At 44.2% G+C, this 15771-nt stretch overlaps 1 protein-coding gene across 1 annotated transcript in view; it reads right to left on the reverse strand.

Moving 5' to 3' along the window:
• Positions 1-15405, reverse strand: part of TTC9 (tetratricopeptide repeat domain 9) — a 37522-nt gene extending 22117 nt beyond the window's left edge. The window contains exon 1 of the mRNA XM_037832406.1: positions 14802-15405. Within this exon, the coding sequence (XP_037688334.1) occupies positions 14802-15207 (406 nt within the window). The 5' untranslated portion in view covers positions 15208-15405. The remainder of the gene's footprint in view (positions 1-14801) is intronic.
• Positions 15406-15771: the final 366 nt, after the last annotated feature.

Genomic DNA, 15771 nt, shown 5'->3' on the forward strand with positions numbered 1-15771 from the left:
GCTGGAAAGAACCTTAGAGATCTTGGAATCCAACTTTTGGTTTTTATAAATCAGAAAACCGTAGCCCAAGAGGTAAGATTTCTGGCAAGTTAGAGGAAGAATGTGCTATCCACGTCCCTCTTCATCAAGCCACACTTCCCACCATGTTCTTAAAGATGGGGACCTCTGACAAGAACTGAGACAAACTCATCCTTCAAAGAGCATCCTTTGCATTCACTTCGTCAGATGCATTCTTTAATGGCTGAAATGAATCCCCACTCTTAACACTTCCACTTAAATTTCTCAAGACCTCCTGACTGGAATTCACACACTCTGGAACCAGTGGAGAGAAAGGGGGAGGTGAGATGGGTAGGGCTTCTGCAGTCTCTAATCTCATTAGAAATTATGACTCACTGGGCTCCTTGCTCCTTTCTGTCCACACAAATTCCGGTCACCATCCTAGTGACATGGGAATACCATGACCTGGTTACAGAACTCAGGACACTTGCTCCTGAATAATCACCCAGGATGGCCATAAAATGGGAATCCTAATCATTCAGGGCACAGTCATAGTAAAAGGATGTTTAACTCACAGAAGAAAACACTGGAGGATGGGCAGGAGAGTTGCCCTAGAAATGTCAAACCCTGTCATTGTTACAGTGATGAAATGTTTTCTATTTTGTTTCAAAGGGTAGAATATGGATCGATTGATAGAAATTTCAAAGAGGCAAATTTTAGTACCTAGGGAAGAAACTTCTAAAGATGGGGGCTGTGGGGTAAACGGTTAAAACTGCAAACTTTGGAATCACAAACTGGAGGATGAGAAATCCCAATTTGTCACTGTGCTGGTTTGAAACTGCTATGTACCCCAGAAAAGCCATGGCCTTTTAATCCAATCTCATGGATGCAGAATTATGTGAGTGGGACTTTTTGATTAGATTATTTCCATGGAGATGTGACCTACCCATTCAAGGCGGGTCTTAGTTCTTTTGTGGTAATCCTCTATGAGAAGATAAAAGGCAGAGCATTTTGGAGAGAGCTCAGAGAAGCTGAGATAGGTAATCTAGAGTTTATCCCTGGGAGAAACTAAGACAGCAGCCCAGCAACATTTTGGAGAAAGCCACGGAAACCAGAAACTAAACCCAGGAGAGAACTAGCAGACTCCGCGCCTTCCCATGTGACAGAGGAACCCTGGATGCCATCAGCCTTTCCTCAGAGAAGGTATCATCCTGTTGATGCCTTAACTGGGACATTTTCATGGCCTTAGAACTGTAAATTCGTGAACTAATATACCCTCATTGTAAAAGCCAATCCATTTCTGGTATATTGTATTTCGGCAGCTTTAGCAAACGAAATCAGTCACCTACTCCTGTGTCACCATGGGCAAGTTACTTAACTGTTCCAAGCTTGAGTTTTCTGCTTCACAAAGTTGTATAGATCAGAGATTATATATGTATGTTCATCAAGGCAGGGACCTTGACCTTCATGTTTACTTCTGCATACTAAGTTCTCCATAAATACTAATGGAATGATTGAATTTACTGGGTCCCTAACAGCAGGCAAATGCTGGGATAAGCATTTCCATTCATTTCAAACATATTAATTGAGCATCTACTATGTGCCAAGAACTGGGCTCTTCATGATAGTCTGTCAATATTGTTGTTGTTGTTATTATTATTGTGGTGGTGGTATAGTTGTCAAATAGGGCACTTTAGGTGCTGGTGTTCTTTATCATAAGAAGTGTCTCAGCTGATGCTGGATGACAAGTTAGTAACACTGACAAGGAGATTCATGCACACAAGCAAGGTCTGGGGTCATATTCAAATGTGAAATCAAAATTCTGATTTTATATAACTCTGAAGTCACTTTTGTTGTCTCTACACAGAAACACTGTGGAAAGGAAACATTTGTCCCACAACCTTCCTCAGGGTAAACCGTGTCTGTAATTTAGGTACTCTTTATAAAGCCCTTTAGGCAGAAAAATGAAGGGCAGGGAGAGGAGAGAAGGTCTACCTGAAAACATTTGAACCTGGGATTCTTGTAGTTCGTTGATCCTCCTTGGCATTACATATTCTGTTCCCTTTTCAAAAATTTTGGGGAACTGTTGGTTTGGGTTCCTACTAGACATAATAGTTTAGTGCTGATATGAAAATGTGAATGTATCAAAAAGATAATGAGCTTTAAAGTCCTAATGAAGAACATCTTCTTGACCAAAAAGGGGAAGCAAAATGAAACAAAATAAAGCTTCAGTGGCTGAGAGATTTCAAATGGAGTCGAGAGGTCACTCTGGTGGACATTCTTATGCACTATATAGATAACACTTTTTAGGTTTTAATGTGTTGGAATAGCTAGAAGTAAATACTTGAAACTATCAAACTCCAACCCAGTAGCCTTGACTCATGAAGATGATTGTATAACAATGTAGCTTACAAGAGGTGACAGTGTGTTGTAAAAACCTTGTGGATCACACTCCCTTTATACAGTGCATGGATGGATGAGTAGAAAAATGGGAACAAAAACTAAATTAAAAATAGGGTGGGATGGGGGGATGATTTGGGTGTTCTTTTTTACTTTTATTTTTTATTTTTATTCTGATTTCTTTCTGATGTAAGGAAAATGTTCAAATGTGGATTGGGGTGATGAATGCATAACTATATGATGGTACTTGTGAACAGTTCTTTGTACTCCATGGATGACTGTATGGTTTGTGAATATATTTCAATAAAACTGAATTTAATTGAAAAAAAAATGTCCTAGTGAATAACTTCAAGGCCATGTGAATGCCACCAGGAAAGCAAAAATCCTTTAATCTTTTGAAGCATTATCTTTTTACATCTGTTACATCGTCAGTGATAGAGCTTATGGTTGGAATGGGGCACACTAATCATCTGGGTAAAAATGGAAAACTCTGTTCCAAACATGCATATCTGACTTTCCCAAAGCCAAATACCTGGGGATTAGGAAACCTCTAGTTAGTTGGTAGAAATATTTGGTTTTCATCTTAGTTGTTTGGGTAGACACCATCCGGTGGTGAAAATGAACAGCTAGAAGAAGAGAACTTCCCATCAGGGAGTCACTCACAACTTGCAAAGCTCCGGGAGCAGGTTTTGGCTGTTCTACATCTCAGCCTTCCTGTCCGCAATGCAGCTGATTCCCCTTGACTTGGATGGGGTACTCCCATGTATTCGTGCTATAGGGACGCTGACTTCAAGATGCCACCTAATGTGTTTCTGGCTAAAAGTCACTCAACTCATTTCCCTTGGACATAGATTAGAGGGCTTCAGAATCCACTTTAGAAACTGAGTCCAAAGTCTACATTCAGAATGTTCTTCCCTGAACCTTTCTTGAAAGCATTCTACAAGTTTTAATTCTCATATCCTTCCTTGGATCTACAGGGTCCTGAAGATCTAGTGGCCAAGATGTTGCCCTAGGAACAATGTCATATAAACAATGGCTTAGCTATTTAACCTCTCCAATCCACATGACAGAAATTGGCTGAGCATCCTAGCATGAGGCCCCACTTCTCTCTCCATGCTTTAACCAATTCTTACCCCCACATTAAACTTCTGGCTACCAAATGTTCCGGTTTGCTAAAGCTGCCAAAATGCAATATACCAGAAATGGATTGGCTTTTACAATGGGGGGTTATTAGTTCACAAATTCACAGTTCTAAGGCCATAAAAGTGTCCAAACTAAGGCATCAGCAAGAGGATACCTTAACTGAAGAAAGGCCGATGGTGTCTGGAGCACCTCTGACAGCTGGGAAGGCATGTGGCTGGCATCTGCTGGTCTTTTGCTCCTGGGTTGCATTGCTTTCAGCTTCTTATTCCAGTGGCTTTCTCTTTAAGTGTCTGTGGGTTCTCACTTAGCTTCTCTGGGGCAAACTCTGGGCTTCATTTCTTAGCCTGGCATCTCCAAATGTCTTCCTGTCTACATTTCCAAGCATCTGGGTCTGTGTGGGCTCTGAGCTCTCTCTGCTCTCTGAGCTCTCTTAAGGACTCCAGTAAATTAATTAAGACCCACCTTGAATGGACAGGGTCACACCTCCATGGAAATAATCTAATTGAAACAACCTAATCAAAAGATCCTACCCACAATAGGTCTGCCCCCCACAAGAGTAGATTAAAAGAACATAGTCTTTTATGGGATACATAACATTAAAACCAGCACATTCCACCCTCTGGAACCCAAAGACATGTTCTGTCTATATGCAGAATACATTCATTCTATCACAATATCACAACAGCTTAAATCATTTCAGTAACAATAGATAAATACAAAGTCTTATCAAAATCAGTTACAGGTGTGGTTTGTCCTAAGGCAAAATTCCCTCTGGCTGTGAAACTTAGAACAAGTTATCTACTTCCATTATGCAAAAGAGGGACAGTCATAGGATAAACATTCCCATTGCCATAGGGAGAAATTGAAAGGGAAACAGGGGTCATGGGACCCAAACAGTTCCTAAAACCTTCAGGGCAAACTCCATTAATTTCAAAGTCTGAGAGTGATTTATAGAAAGATGTTTTATCCTCGGAGTTGAGAGAGTGGCAGTCCCACCCTTTCCAAAGGTTTGTGTACTGGCCTTGTTCTCTCCAAACGCTGGGGTGATTGCTCTAACATGTCCAAGAATTGGGGAGACCACCTTGTTCTCAGCCCCACCCTCCTCAAACATTGGGGTGCCACTTTGACTCTCTGCCATCTCTGGGGCAAAGTCTCTCCCACTCGGAACACTGGGGTGGTGGCGATATTCTACCCAATCCCCAGGGAATGTTTTCCACCCTCTCTGTAAAGCCTGGGGCATCAACATAATGGAGCAGCCAAGCTCCTCTCAATTCCCCAGGCATCTGAGAACCCTCAGGTGGCAGCACTTTTAAACTTCAGGGCACTCTTAAACTTACCCTATCAATGTGCATGGGTAGGTCCACTATCCTGGTCCAAGGTTACTTGACTCCAGACCTCGGCTTCCATGGTTCTATATTTGAAGCAATTTTTCCTTCAACCTGTCCCTTTTGGTCCAGTGTGACAGTGGTTCTGCTTATACAGATCCCGCAAAAAAACTTGTTGGCTTAGTGTGCCAGTTTGAATGTGTGATGTCCCCCACAACACCATTATCTTTGATGCAGTCTTGTGTGGGTAGACATATTAGTGTTGATTAGATTTTGGAATCCTTTGGGCATTTCCATGGAGATGTGATTCAATCAACTGTGGACAAGACCTTTGGTTGGATAATTTCCATGGAGGCGTTGCCCCACCCATTCAGGGTGGGTCTGAATTAAATTACTGGAGCACTATATAGGTTCAGACAGAAGAAGCAAGCTTGCTACAGCCAAGAGGGACACTTTGAAGAATGCACTGGAACTGAGAGAGGAGCTTCAGCTTACAGAGACACTCTGGAGACAGCCTTTGAAAGCAGACTTTTGCTCCCGAGGAGCTAAGAGAGGACAAATGCCCCAAGAGCAACTAAGAGTGATGTTTTTGAGGAGCTGAAGCCTAGAGAGGAAAATACTGGGAGAAAGCCATTTTGAAACCAGAACTTGGAGCAGACGCCAGCCCTGTGCCTTCCCAGCTAACAGAGGTTTTCCAGATGCCATTGGCCATCCTCCAGTGATGGTACCTGATTATTGATGACTTACCTTGGACACTTTATGGCCTTAAAGACTGTAACTGTGTAACCAAATAAAACTCCTTTTATAAAAGCCAATCCATTTCTGGTGTTTTGCATTCTGGCAGCATTAGCAAACCAGAACACTTGGCATGCAGCATACAGGGGTCAAAACCATCAGACAATAGGACTTTCCACAAATCCTTCCTGGATAACTTCATCTCCCATCCTGGCTTGTACTGAAGTGGATGGTTTGTTCCAGATTTCATTAAATCCTCATGTGTGTCATTATCCTCTGGGGTCTCACTTTCTGGAAACCCAGAATTTTCCAGACCATTAATTTTTGGTTTCTTTGTACCCAAGAGTTCAGTTCTCAGGTTATCTCTTTCCTCTTGCATTTTAGTATAAACTGCACAGGATGCCATGCTGCATTTTTCACATTTAGTTTGGAAATCTCTTCAGCTAAGTATCCCACCTCATTGCTTTCAAATTCTGCCTTATATCTGACATCAGGACTCAATTTTGTCAAATTCTCTGCCACTTTAAAATAAGGATCACCTTTCTTCCAGTTGGCAATGACATACTCATCATTTCTGTCTAAGGCTTCACTGGAAGTATCTTTAGAGTCCATATTTCTACCAACTGTCTCTTCAAAGCAATCTAGGCCTTTTCTATCAAGTCCTCACAGTTCTTCCAGAATCTTCCCCTTATCCATTTAAAAAGCTTTTCCAACATGTTTGGTGCAGCAGCACCCATTTCTCTGATACCAAAATCTGTTCTGGTTTGCTAAAGCTGCCATTATGCAAAATACCAGAAATGGATTGGCTTTTTTTTAATGCAATTTTATTGAGATATATTCACACACCAGAGAATCATCCAAAGTGTGCAATCAATGGTTTACAGTATCATCATATATTACACATATGCATTCATCACCACAATAAATTTTTGAGTTTTCATTACTCCAAAAAATAATAAAAATAAGGATAAAAATAAAAATAAAAAAGAACACCTGAAATGATTGGATTGGCTTTTACAATGGGAGTGTTCCAGTTTGCTAAAGCTGTCATTATGCAAAATACCAGAAATGGATTGGCTTTTATAAAGGGGATTTATTAGGTTGCAAATTTACAGTTCTAAGGCCATGAAATTGTCTAAACTAAGGCACCAACAAGAAGATACCTTCAGTGAAGAAAGGGTGATGGTGTCCAGAACACCTCTGTCATCTGGTAAGGCATGTGGCTGGTATCTGCTGGTCCTTTGCTCCTAAGTTCTAGTTTCAAAATGGCTTTCTCCAAAATGTCTCCGGGCTTCTGTCTCTTTTAGCTTCTCTCTCTCATCTCCTATACCTCTTTTGTTGTTCACCCAGTGTGTTTCTCCCTAAGCATCTGGGGTCCTTCTTAGCTTCTCCGGGGCAAACTCTGGGCTTCATATCTTAGCTTAGCATCTCCAAACATCTTTCTGTCTGCATTCCAAGCATCTCCAAGCATCTGGATCTGTCAGCTCTTAGCTCCTCCTGAGAGCACACTCTGGATTACATATTTTAGCTTCTCTCCAAAATGTCTCTCTTTCCAAAATGTCTCTGAGCTCCTTCTCTCCATCAGCTCTCTTAAAGGACTTTAGTAACCTAATCAAGACCCACCCTGAATGGGCACGTTCACACCTCCATGGAAATAGTTTAATCAAAAGGTCTTACCCAATTGGGTGGGTCAAATCTCCATGGAAACATTGAATCAAAAGGTCCCACCCTACAAGATTAGATTAAAAGATCATGGCTCCTCTACCACAGGTTTTACCCTTGGGAAGACGGTTGCTGCAAAGGAGAGGCTAGGCCTCCCTATGGTTGTGCCTAAGAGCCTCCTCCCGAATGCCTCTTTGTTGCTCAGATGTGGCCCTGTCTCTCTAGCTAAGTCAATTTGAAAGGTGAAATCACTGCCCTCCCCCCTACATGGGATCAGACACCCAGGGGAGTGAATCTCCCTGGCAACGTGGAATACGACTCCCGGGGAGGAATGTAGACCTGGCATCGTGGGACGGAGAACATCTTCTTGACCAAAAGGGGGATGTGAAAGGAAATGAAATAAGCTTCAGTGGCAGAGAGATTCCAAAAGGAGCCGAGAGGTCACTCTGGTGGGCATTCTTACGCACGATATAGACAACCCTTTTTAGGTTCTAAAGAATTGGGGTAGCTGCTGGTGGATACCTGAAACTATCAAACTACAACCCAGAACCCATGAATCTCGAAGACAGTTGTATAAAAATGTAGCTTATGAGGGGTGACAATGGGATTGGGAAAGCCATAAGGACCACACTCCACTTTATCTAGTTTATGGATGGATGAGTAGAAAAATAGGGGAAGGAAACAAACAGACAAAGGTACCCAGTGTTCTTTTTTGCTTCAATTGCTCTTTTTCACTCTGATTATTGTTCTTGTTATTTTTGTGTGTGTGCTAATGAAGGTGCCAGGGATTGATTTGGGTGATGAATGTACCACTATGTAATGGTACTGTAAACAATCGAAAGTACGATTTGTTTTGTATGACTGCGTGGTATGTGAATATATCTCAATAAAATGAAGATTAAAAAAAAAAAAAAGATCATGGCTCTTCTGGGGTCCGTAACAGCTTCAAATTGGCATGGGGGTTTATTAGTTCACAAATTTATAGTTGTAATGCCATGAAAATGTCCAAATTAAGGCATCAAGAGGTAGATACCTTCTCTGAGGAAAGGCGGATGGTACCTGGGGTTCCTCTGTCAAATGGGAAGGCACATGGCTGGCTCTACTGAAACTTCTGTCCTGGGTTTAGCTTCTGATTTCAATGGCTTTCTCCAAAACGTCTCTGGGTTTCTGTCTCAGCTCCTGAGGCTCCTTGCTTGCTTCTCCTGGGAATAAACTCCAGATTACATATCTTAGCTTGTCTCCAAAATGTCTGTCTCAGCTTCTCCAAACATCTGGGTCTGTGGCTCTGAGCTCTCTCTCTCTCTCCCTGAGCTTTCTTAAGGACTCCAGCAAACTAATTAATATGCATCTTGAATAGTCAGGGTCACATCTCCATGGAAACAACCTAATCAAAAGATCCCACCCACAATAGGTCTGCCCCCACAAGAGTGGATTAAAATAACATAGTCTTTTATGGGGTACATAACAGATTCAAACCAGCACACAAATTACTGTGTCTCTAGCTATTGACCTCCTTTTCACTGCTGAGTTTTGCAGTTGTAATTCAGTCATTTTTTTTCTTGGCTTTCTGTTTCCACACCAATTGTTGGGATCTGCCTCAGAGTCTATATCCAATTTTCTACACTTATGATGCATCCATCCTGTTGTCTTCTAATGTTTCATGGAAGGCTGGCTTTAAAGGAGATGGTGTGTGCAGTTACATAGGGCCCTGTGCTCAGAAGGGTCCCATGCTTGGATTAATGGTCTGCTGTTGCCTTTTGAAATTCTTAATAATTTTATCTTTCATTTTGTGTTTTATTAAGTGAAGTCTGATGGGACACTGGAGCATGAGCATGAGCAGAGGAGACCGGCATTATATGTATATCTCCCACTCCTTGCCACCCGTTTCACATATAGCATTCACATTGCCCTATGAGCACAGAATTCTGGTGGATCCACAATGCGAGAGTTCAGTGAGACTCAATGAGAGTATAGGGCAAGTGTGAGTAAGCAGGGGTGCTGACAGCCCTGAGAGGCCATGTTCCATTCAAACTGGAAATTGCTTCAAATGCAGACAGAAGACATGGTGTTCTAAGAACACAAATGACCAAGGAATCCTGTCATATCCTTTCTTACTTATGTTACTTCCCTGTATTAGCCAACTACTTATGCTGAAAATGATGGCATAAAAGGAAAGGGAGAGAGAGTGCAACCCATAGTTCCTTTTCTGTCCTTCCTTACTGTTCAGTAAGCCAAAGGTACAGAGTATTGGTAGAAAATGCACATAAAAAGAGGTGACATCAAAAGAGATGAGTTAGTTTTGTGCAGCATTTCCACTATCCTAGTAAGAACAAAATACATATGCATGCATGAGCCGTGAAATATGAATTACGAAATTTGTAGGATTCCACGTACAAATTAAATGCCTTTATATTTCCATTTAAAACTGGCATTGCACAATTTAAAGATGAATAGTAAAATCCATGCCAATAATTTTAAACATTAATTTTCTTTACTTGAAATAACATTAAATTGCAAATAAAAAACACCATGTCAAGTCAAGAGACCATAGAAGAAAGGAAAGAGTTTTGTATTTTAGTACCTTTAATGACACTCTTTCCTGCTTTTTGAACAAGGAACCCTATATTTTTACTTTGCATTCAACCTGCAAATTATGTAGCTGGCCCTGGTCTCAAGCTTCAAGGCACGTTGACCAGCACTGATAAGGCTGGTCTTACACGGCTCCAACCAAAGGATCCCAGTTGAATTTCACCCTTTGGGAAAATGAACCAAAAAACCCTCCCAAACATAGCTCTAAATGTGTGGGAAAATGGGGATAAAATGAAGTGGCATGGGCTTATCCAAGTTCTCAGACCATCCCGGGATACAGGCAAAAGCTGACTCTCATATGAGGTTCAATGCCATGACCTGTCAGCCTCCTCCTACTGTGTATGCTAGGATTTGCGCTTTGAATACTGTTTGAAAAACACCAACAAAGTCATTATGTATTGCAACATTTTGATCATACCCCAGCTGGAGCCACTACAGCCCCAAAGGAACAGATGTAGAGTAAAAAAGGCTCTGCCCTTCAAGGGGTTGTGCAAGGAACATCCTGAGCCCAAGGAAGATCCAGTGTCTTGTTCAAGGTTGAAGCGATCAACAGGCCAACATATGCTTCCTCTATGACCTCTGTAAGATCAGATTCCTAGGTCTCTCCAGGCAGGTCAGAATGTCTTTTCAAATCATTATATGAGTCATTTGAAATTCTGCAGAGACAGAATGCTCTCTCATCCCTTTCCTTGAATTTCTTGGAGAACAAGACATGCAAAATTAAGTTTAGGGAGGAACCTTCCAAAACTGGCCAGATCCCTTCCAGAAGGAATTCCAAGCCAGAACAGATCATAACCACGGGCATTTGGCAAATCACTTGTGTAGCTGTCATATGATCAAATCATTCAAATGGATTGTTATACTAACACCCCTTAGCACATTCCAGCTCTCTCCTTGCCATTCTAGGAGGCTGCCATGTGGAGTAGAAGGGCCCACTGAGCCTAGGTTTCCTCCAGAAGCATCACAACAGCCTCCTGTTTGGAGCAGAGATGCCCTTAGCAACAAAGCCTAACCCTCCAGGTACTTCTGGGCTGGTCCAAGTTTCCTTCTAAACTCCAACCCTTCCCCTGTATGCAAGGCTCTGTACAGAAGGAAGACATCTTTCAAAGAACAGCTTCAGACTGCTCACACCTGGAGCCCACTGGGCTGCTCATCCAGCACTGCAGTAGTTAGTTTACATTTGTACATGGAAACAAACACAAGGACATACAGCACAAAGGATTTCAGTGGTGGGATTAGAGGTAATTTTCTGTTTTCTTCTTCATACTTTCTGAAAGGAAATACACACTACAAATAAGTATTACTTTTGTAATACAACAAGAAAGGTTACTTTCCTATTAGCTGGAACTTCTGAGATAGCAGTAATGAATTTTATACATTTCCCCAAAGGAAACCAACATCAGCATTCAACTTCTCCGCCTGGTGACTTCTATGTGGAACCCTTCTTCCAGCTGAATCTTCTATGCAGGATACAGAATTTTGGCTTTGACAAGAATGCTCAGCTTGTAATCATCCTTTCTTTCTTCTGTGACATTTGACAATATTGGAAATAGCCCTATTAGAGCCCTGAACCAAGGTACTATATTTCTTTCTCCTGGTTACCAGGGCTGAGAGCTTCCCACAAGAATTTAGGAAGTGTAGGGCTTTGGAGCCCACCTGAGACTGGACTCAAGGGACGCAGTAGCCCGGAGGATGGTGACTTTATGCAGCAAGGTGTGATGCAAGAATATGAGCTTTGGAGATGAACAGCTCTGGGGCCTTGGGTTTTTTTTTCCCTCTGCTAAACTGATGATCATATTTCTTTTATCAATTCATTATGAAGATTTAAAAAGATAATGTACATAGGGTGCCTACCACAATGCACAAAATAAATTATTAATATTAATAAGTGGTGATTCTGCAGCTATGAAAGTCAGCATTACTCCACCCAGCAACTGTTAAAAAAGCTGAAAAAGAGGTCAGACTTCAATTAGAAATATGAATGAAGCTGATCTGGTCAGGACTGAGGCAAATTAGACTAAAGGGTAAAGGACAATATTGCCTGTGTTTTAAAACTTCAGCTTCTGTGTGAGACCAAAAGAAGAGATGTTTATTTGGTGCAAAATTTATATTTTCTGTAGCACACTATCTAATTTAACCTGTATGGTCAGTTTATTTGAACACCATGTTACATGGAACCTTGAACAGGGAGTGAGATCTGGTTGGTTTGTACGGGTTAGTGTGATGCCCCAATACATCCCAGAGTAATTTGGACAGAGAATAAAAAAAGTGTTTTCAAACTCCCCTAGAGAGACTGGGGGAAAATGTGGAAATATTAAACTTCCCCACCTGGGGAATTCCTGATATTCTCACAAGCATTGGGGACTATCAATTTAATAGGTCAAGCCCTCAGTCTTGGGGGCTTATGAAACTTATTCCCGCAAAGGAGAAGCTAACCCTACTTATAATTATGCCCAAGAGTCACCCCCAGAGAACCTCTTTTGTTGCTCAGATGTGACCTCTCTCTCTAAGCCAAATCTGCAAGTAAACTCACTGCCCTCCCCCCTACATGGGACAAGACTCCCAGGGATGTAAATCTCCCTGGCAACGTGGGACATGACTCCTGGGGATGAGCCTGTCCCTGGCATCATGGGATTGAGAAGTGAACTGTTATCTAGTAGTTTTGATTCTTGAAGATAGTTGTATAACTATATTGCTTTTACAGTGTGACTGTATAATTGTGAAAACCTTGTGACTGACACTCTCTTTATCCAGTGTATGGACAGATGAGTAAGAAAACAAAGACAAAAAATAAATAAATAATAGGGAGGGGTAGGGGGTATGGGATGTTTTGGGTGTTCTTTTTTATTTTTTTATCTTATTTTTATTTTTTTATTTTTTGGAGTAATGAAAATGTTCAAAAATTGACTGCAGTGATGAATGCACAATTATATGATGATACCATGAACCACTGATTGTACACTTGGGATGACTATCTGGTATGTGAATATATCTCAATAAAATTGCAAAAAAAAAGTGGTGGGCACTGGAGATGAAGGCAGCAGAGGGAAAACTCTGCTATGGCTACCCCCTTCCTCCCTCCCCACTGAAGTTCTCCAAAATATGTGGGGAGTGGGGGTGGAAGTGGAGGAGCTGTCCAGACCTCAGCCCTGTCTGATCCGGCCGGCCTCAGCAAGGACACATCTTTGGTTTCAGGATGGAAATGCAGCCACTTCTGAGGTGGAAGGCAGGCAGTGTTAGCCACTGGCAGATGGCCAGAAGTGTGGGGTGAGTTGCAGCCCCAGAATACTCATGAATAATACTGAACATAAAACTCCATTTCACTCAGATCCAAAGTGACCTCTTCCTTCGCCTATGACTGCTGTGACCTTTATTCATCAGGCACCAGCCTGTATGCCAGAGAGTTACTGGAAAAAAGGCAATCAAGCCAGATCTCGTGATGGATTTAAATAAGCCATCTTCAGTGTCCTAGACTTTATTTGCTGCACTTATTACAAGTACTGACATCAGCAACACCATTCCTACAACTGCTGCGACTCCACTACTACTACTAATCCTTTAAGTTTGTAAACTGCTTTGCAATTTGCAAAGTGCCTCCCTGACCTGGATTTCATCTGATTAAAGACAATATTGGACATGGCATTCTGGGAGGGCAGGGATGGGCTGGCACGAGAAACCTCAAAGAAAACAGAGCAGGTCTGCACTTAGGAAACAGAACAAAAGTATTGACATTTACTTTCATCCCACAACTGCCTGGCCCAAGCCACACCCATTCCCACTCCTAACCCTACCCTGCTCCAGCCGTTCACAGCTAGCTTAGGCAACTTCAAGGATTGGAGACTAGTAGAAATGGCCTTTTATTTGGAGCTTGATCATGTCCAAATCCCACCAAATAGTGTGGGAGAACAGGGAAAGAAGGCTTCTCAAATCAAAGGCTGTTGCCTCTGCCCACATCTCCCACTTTCTCACAGGAAGTTCCCAGAAAGACCAAGACTCTCATTTTTTTTTTTTTTTACACTTTAAATTTTCCTGTGCCCAAGTTAAATTTTTTTTTTTTTTTTTTTTCTACACTGCTTGCCTTTAACCCTAATTCCCAAAGTAAAATCTGGAATATATGCCTTCTTATACCAATAAAAGGGCCTCATCCCTGACATCCAGCTAGTGAGAATAGGGCAGGGGGGAAAGCATGATACAGAATGCAGCACAGCTCAAGCCCAACCGTGAACTATGTTCCCTTTGAGATCTCCTCACCTGGCAACCAGGAGTCCCAGCAGAGCTTAGAGAGAAGAAAGTGGCATTTGGAATCCATTTTGCCTAGGATGTTGAAGGCCTAGTAGCAGACTGCTCTTTGCCTCTGGGGACAAAGGAACTTGGGGAAAGACCTTACCCGCAGAGCTGCGGTCAGCTGGGGTGGGGGTGGAGGTGTGGTGAGGAAGGTCAGCTCCGGTGCCAAGGATACCTGAGGAGAGCAGTCAGGTGCAGTGGACTGTCTTTAGGACCCTCCGGCAGGAAAAGACGGGGCGTGCGGTGGGTGCCGGTGACCCAACCTGGGCGCTGCTTCTCGCATTTGGACCTGGGTCCGCAGGTGAGTAATAGCAGCAGCGGCGCCGCCAGGCCAACTGGGTGCCTTTCTAGGCTGTCCCAGTTATTTATAGGTGAGATTTACGATGTATGCAGGGAAAGGGATGTGGGATGACTACGGTCTTTGGAAGATACCATCCTAAAAGTCACACTTTTTCCAAAGCGCCCACCCCCACCCAACCCCCATCCCCCGCTCCCGGGTCTTCCTCTCTAAAGCAGTAACAGTCACAGAGGGGAAGTCTGCACCGCAGCCGCACCGCAGTGGTCGACGGTGGTGGAAGGGAGGGGACCGGGTAATGGGGACCCGCGACCAGCCGGAGACGCGAGGACCTGGGGAGGAGGGGCAGGGGAGCAGCGCGGGCGGCTCACCTGCCAGGCTGTTGTAGCAGTCGATCTCGATGGCTTCCACCGTCTTGCTCTGCTCCTCCGGGAGGTGGCGGGGCTTGGGGTCTCCGGACGGGGAGGCCGCGCGCGAGTCCCGCTCCTGTCCCCCAGGGAGCGGCTGCAGCCCCTTCAGCTCCAGCAACGCCCGGTGGTATTTGCCAATGGCTTCGCGGAATTTCTTGTCCTTGTAACACTGCGCCCCTTGGCTCTTGAACTCGTGCGCGCGCCGGATGAGCTCGGCGGGCTCGGCCGCCGCCCCAGCCTGGCCCCTAGCCGGGGCCCCTCCGCCACCGCCCGGGACACACAACGGTGGCGGTGGCTGCTGCCCCTCGCCGGCCGCGGGCGGGCTCGGGTTCCCTTTGGCCCCAGCCGCCGAGGTCTTCCTCTCCATTCGGCCGCCGCCCGGGCACCGCGCGCGCGCCGCGACCCGCCAGCCACCGCCGCCGCCGCCCTCTCCCGGGTTTAAAAGCGGCGGGCGCCGACTGGGCGCCTCGCTGGCTTCGCCGCGGCCGTGACACCCCGCGGCGGTCTGTCGCTTCGCACTCCCATTCTCCTCGCCCGCTGCCGGAGGCTGCTCTCTCCACCTCCTCCTCCTCGGATTGCCTTCCCCTTCTTCCCTCCCTCCCCCACTCTCGCGCTGCCCGCCCTCCTCCCCTCCTGCAACCTGCGGGGCGGAGGCGACCCAGCGCTCGAGCGCTCCCGGGCTGATCGGTTTGGGGGGACCGCTGGCCTGATTGTCGCTGACCCGGAAGAAGCTTGGCTCGCCCGAAGGAGGGGAGGATTAATGACAAAGACAGCCCCGCTCTTGCCATTCAATTCACCTCGGAGAGACGCGCCTAGTCTGAAAACCACGAATGGGGGATATTGTGTGTGTGTGTGGGGGGGGGGCGAAGGGGGACAGCTATGAAATCCATGCACACTCATCCGCAGTAGGTTTCTTAAAAACTATAAAGAA

Source organism: Choloepus didactylus, chromosome 4 (assembly GCF_015220235.1).
Source record: "Choloepus didactylus isolate mChoDid1 chromosome 4, mChoDid1.pri, whole genome shotgun sequence".
Classification (NCBI taxonomy): domain Eukaryota; kingdom Metazoa; phylum Chordata; class Mammalia; order Pilosa; family Megalonychidae; genus Choloepus; species Choloepus didactylus.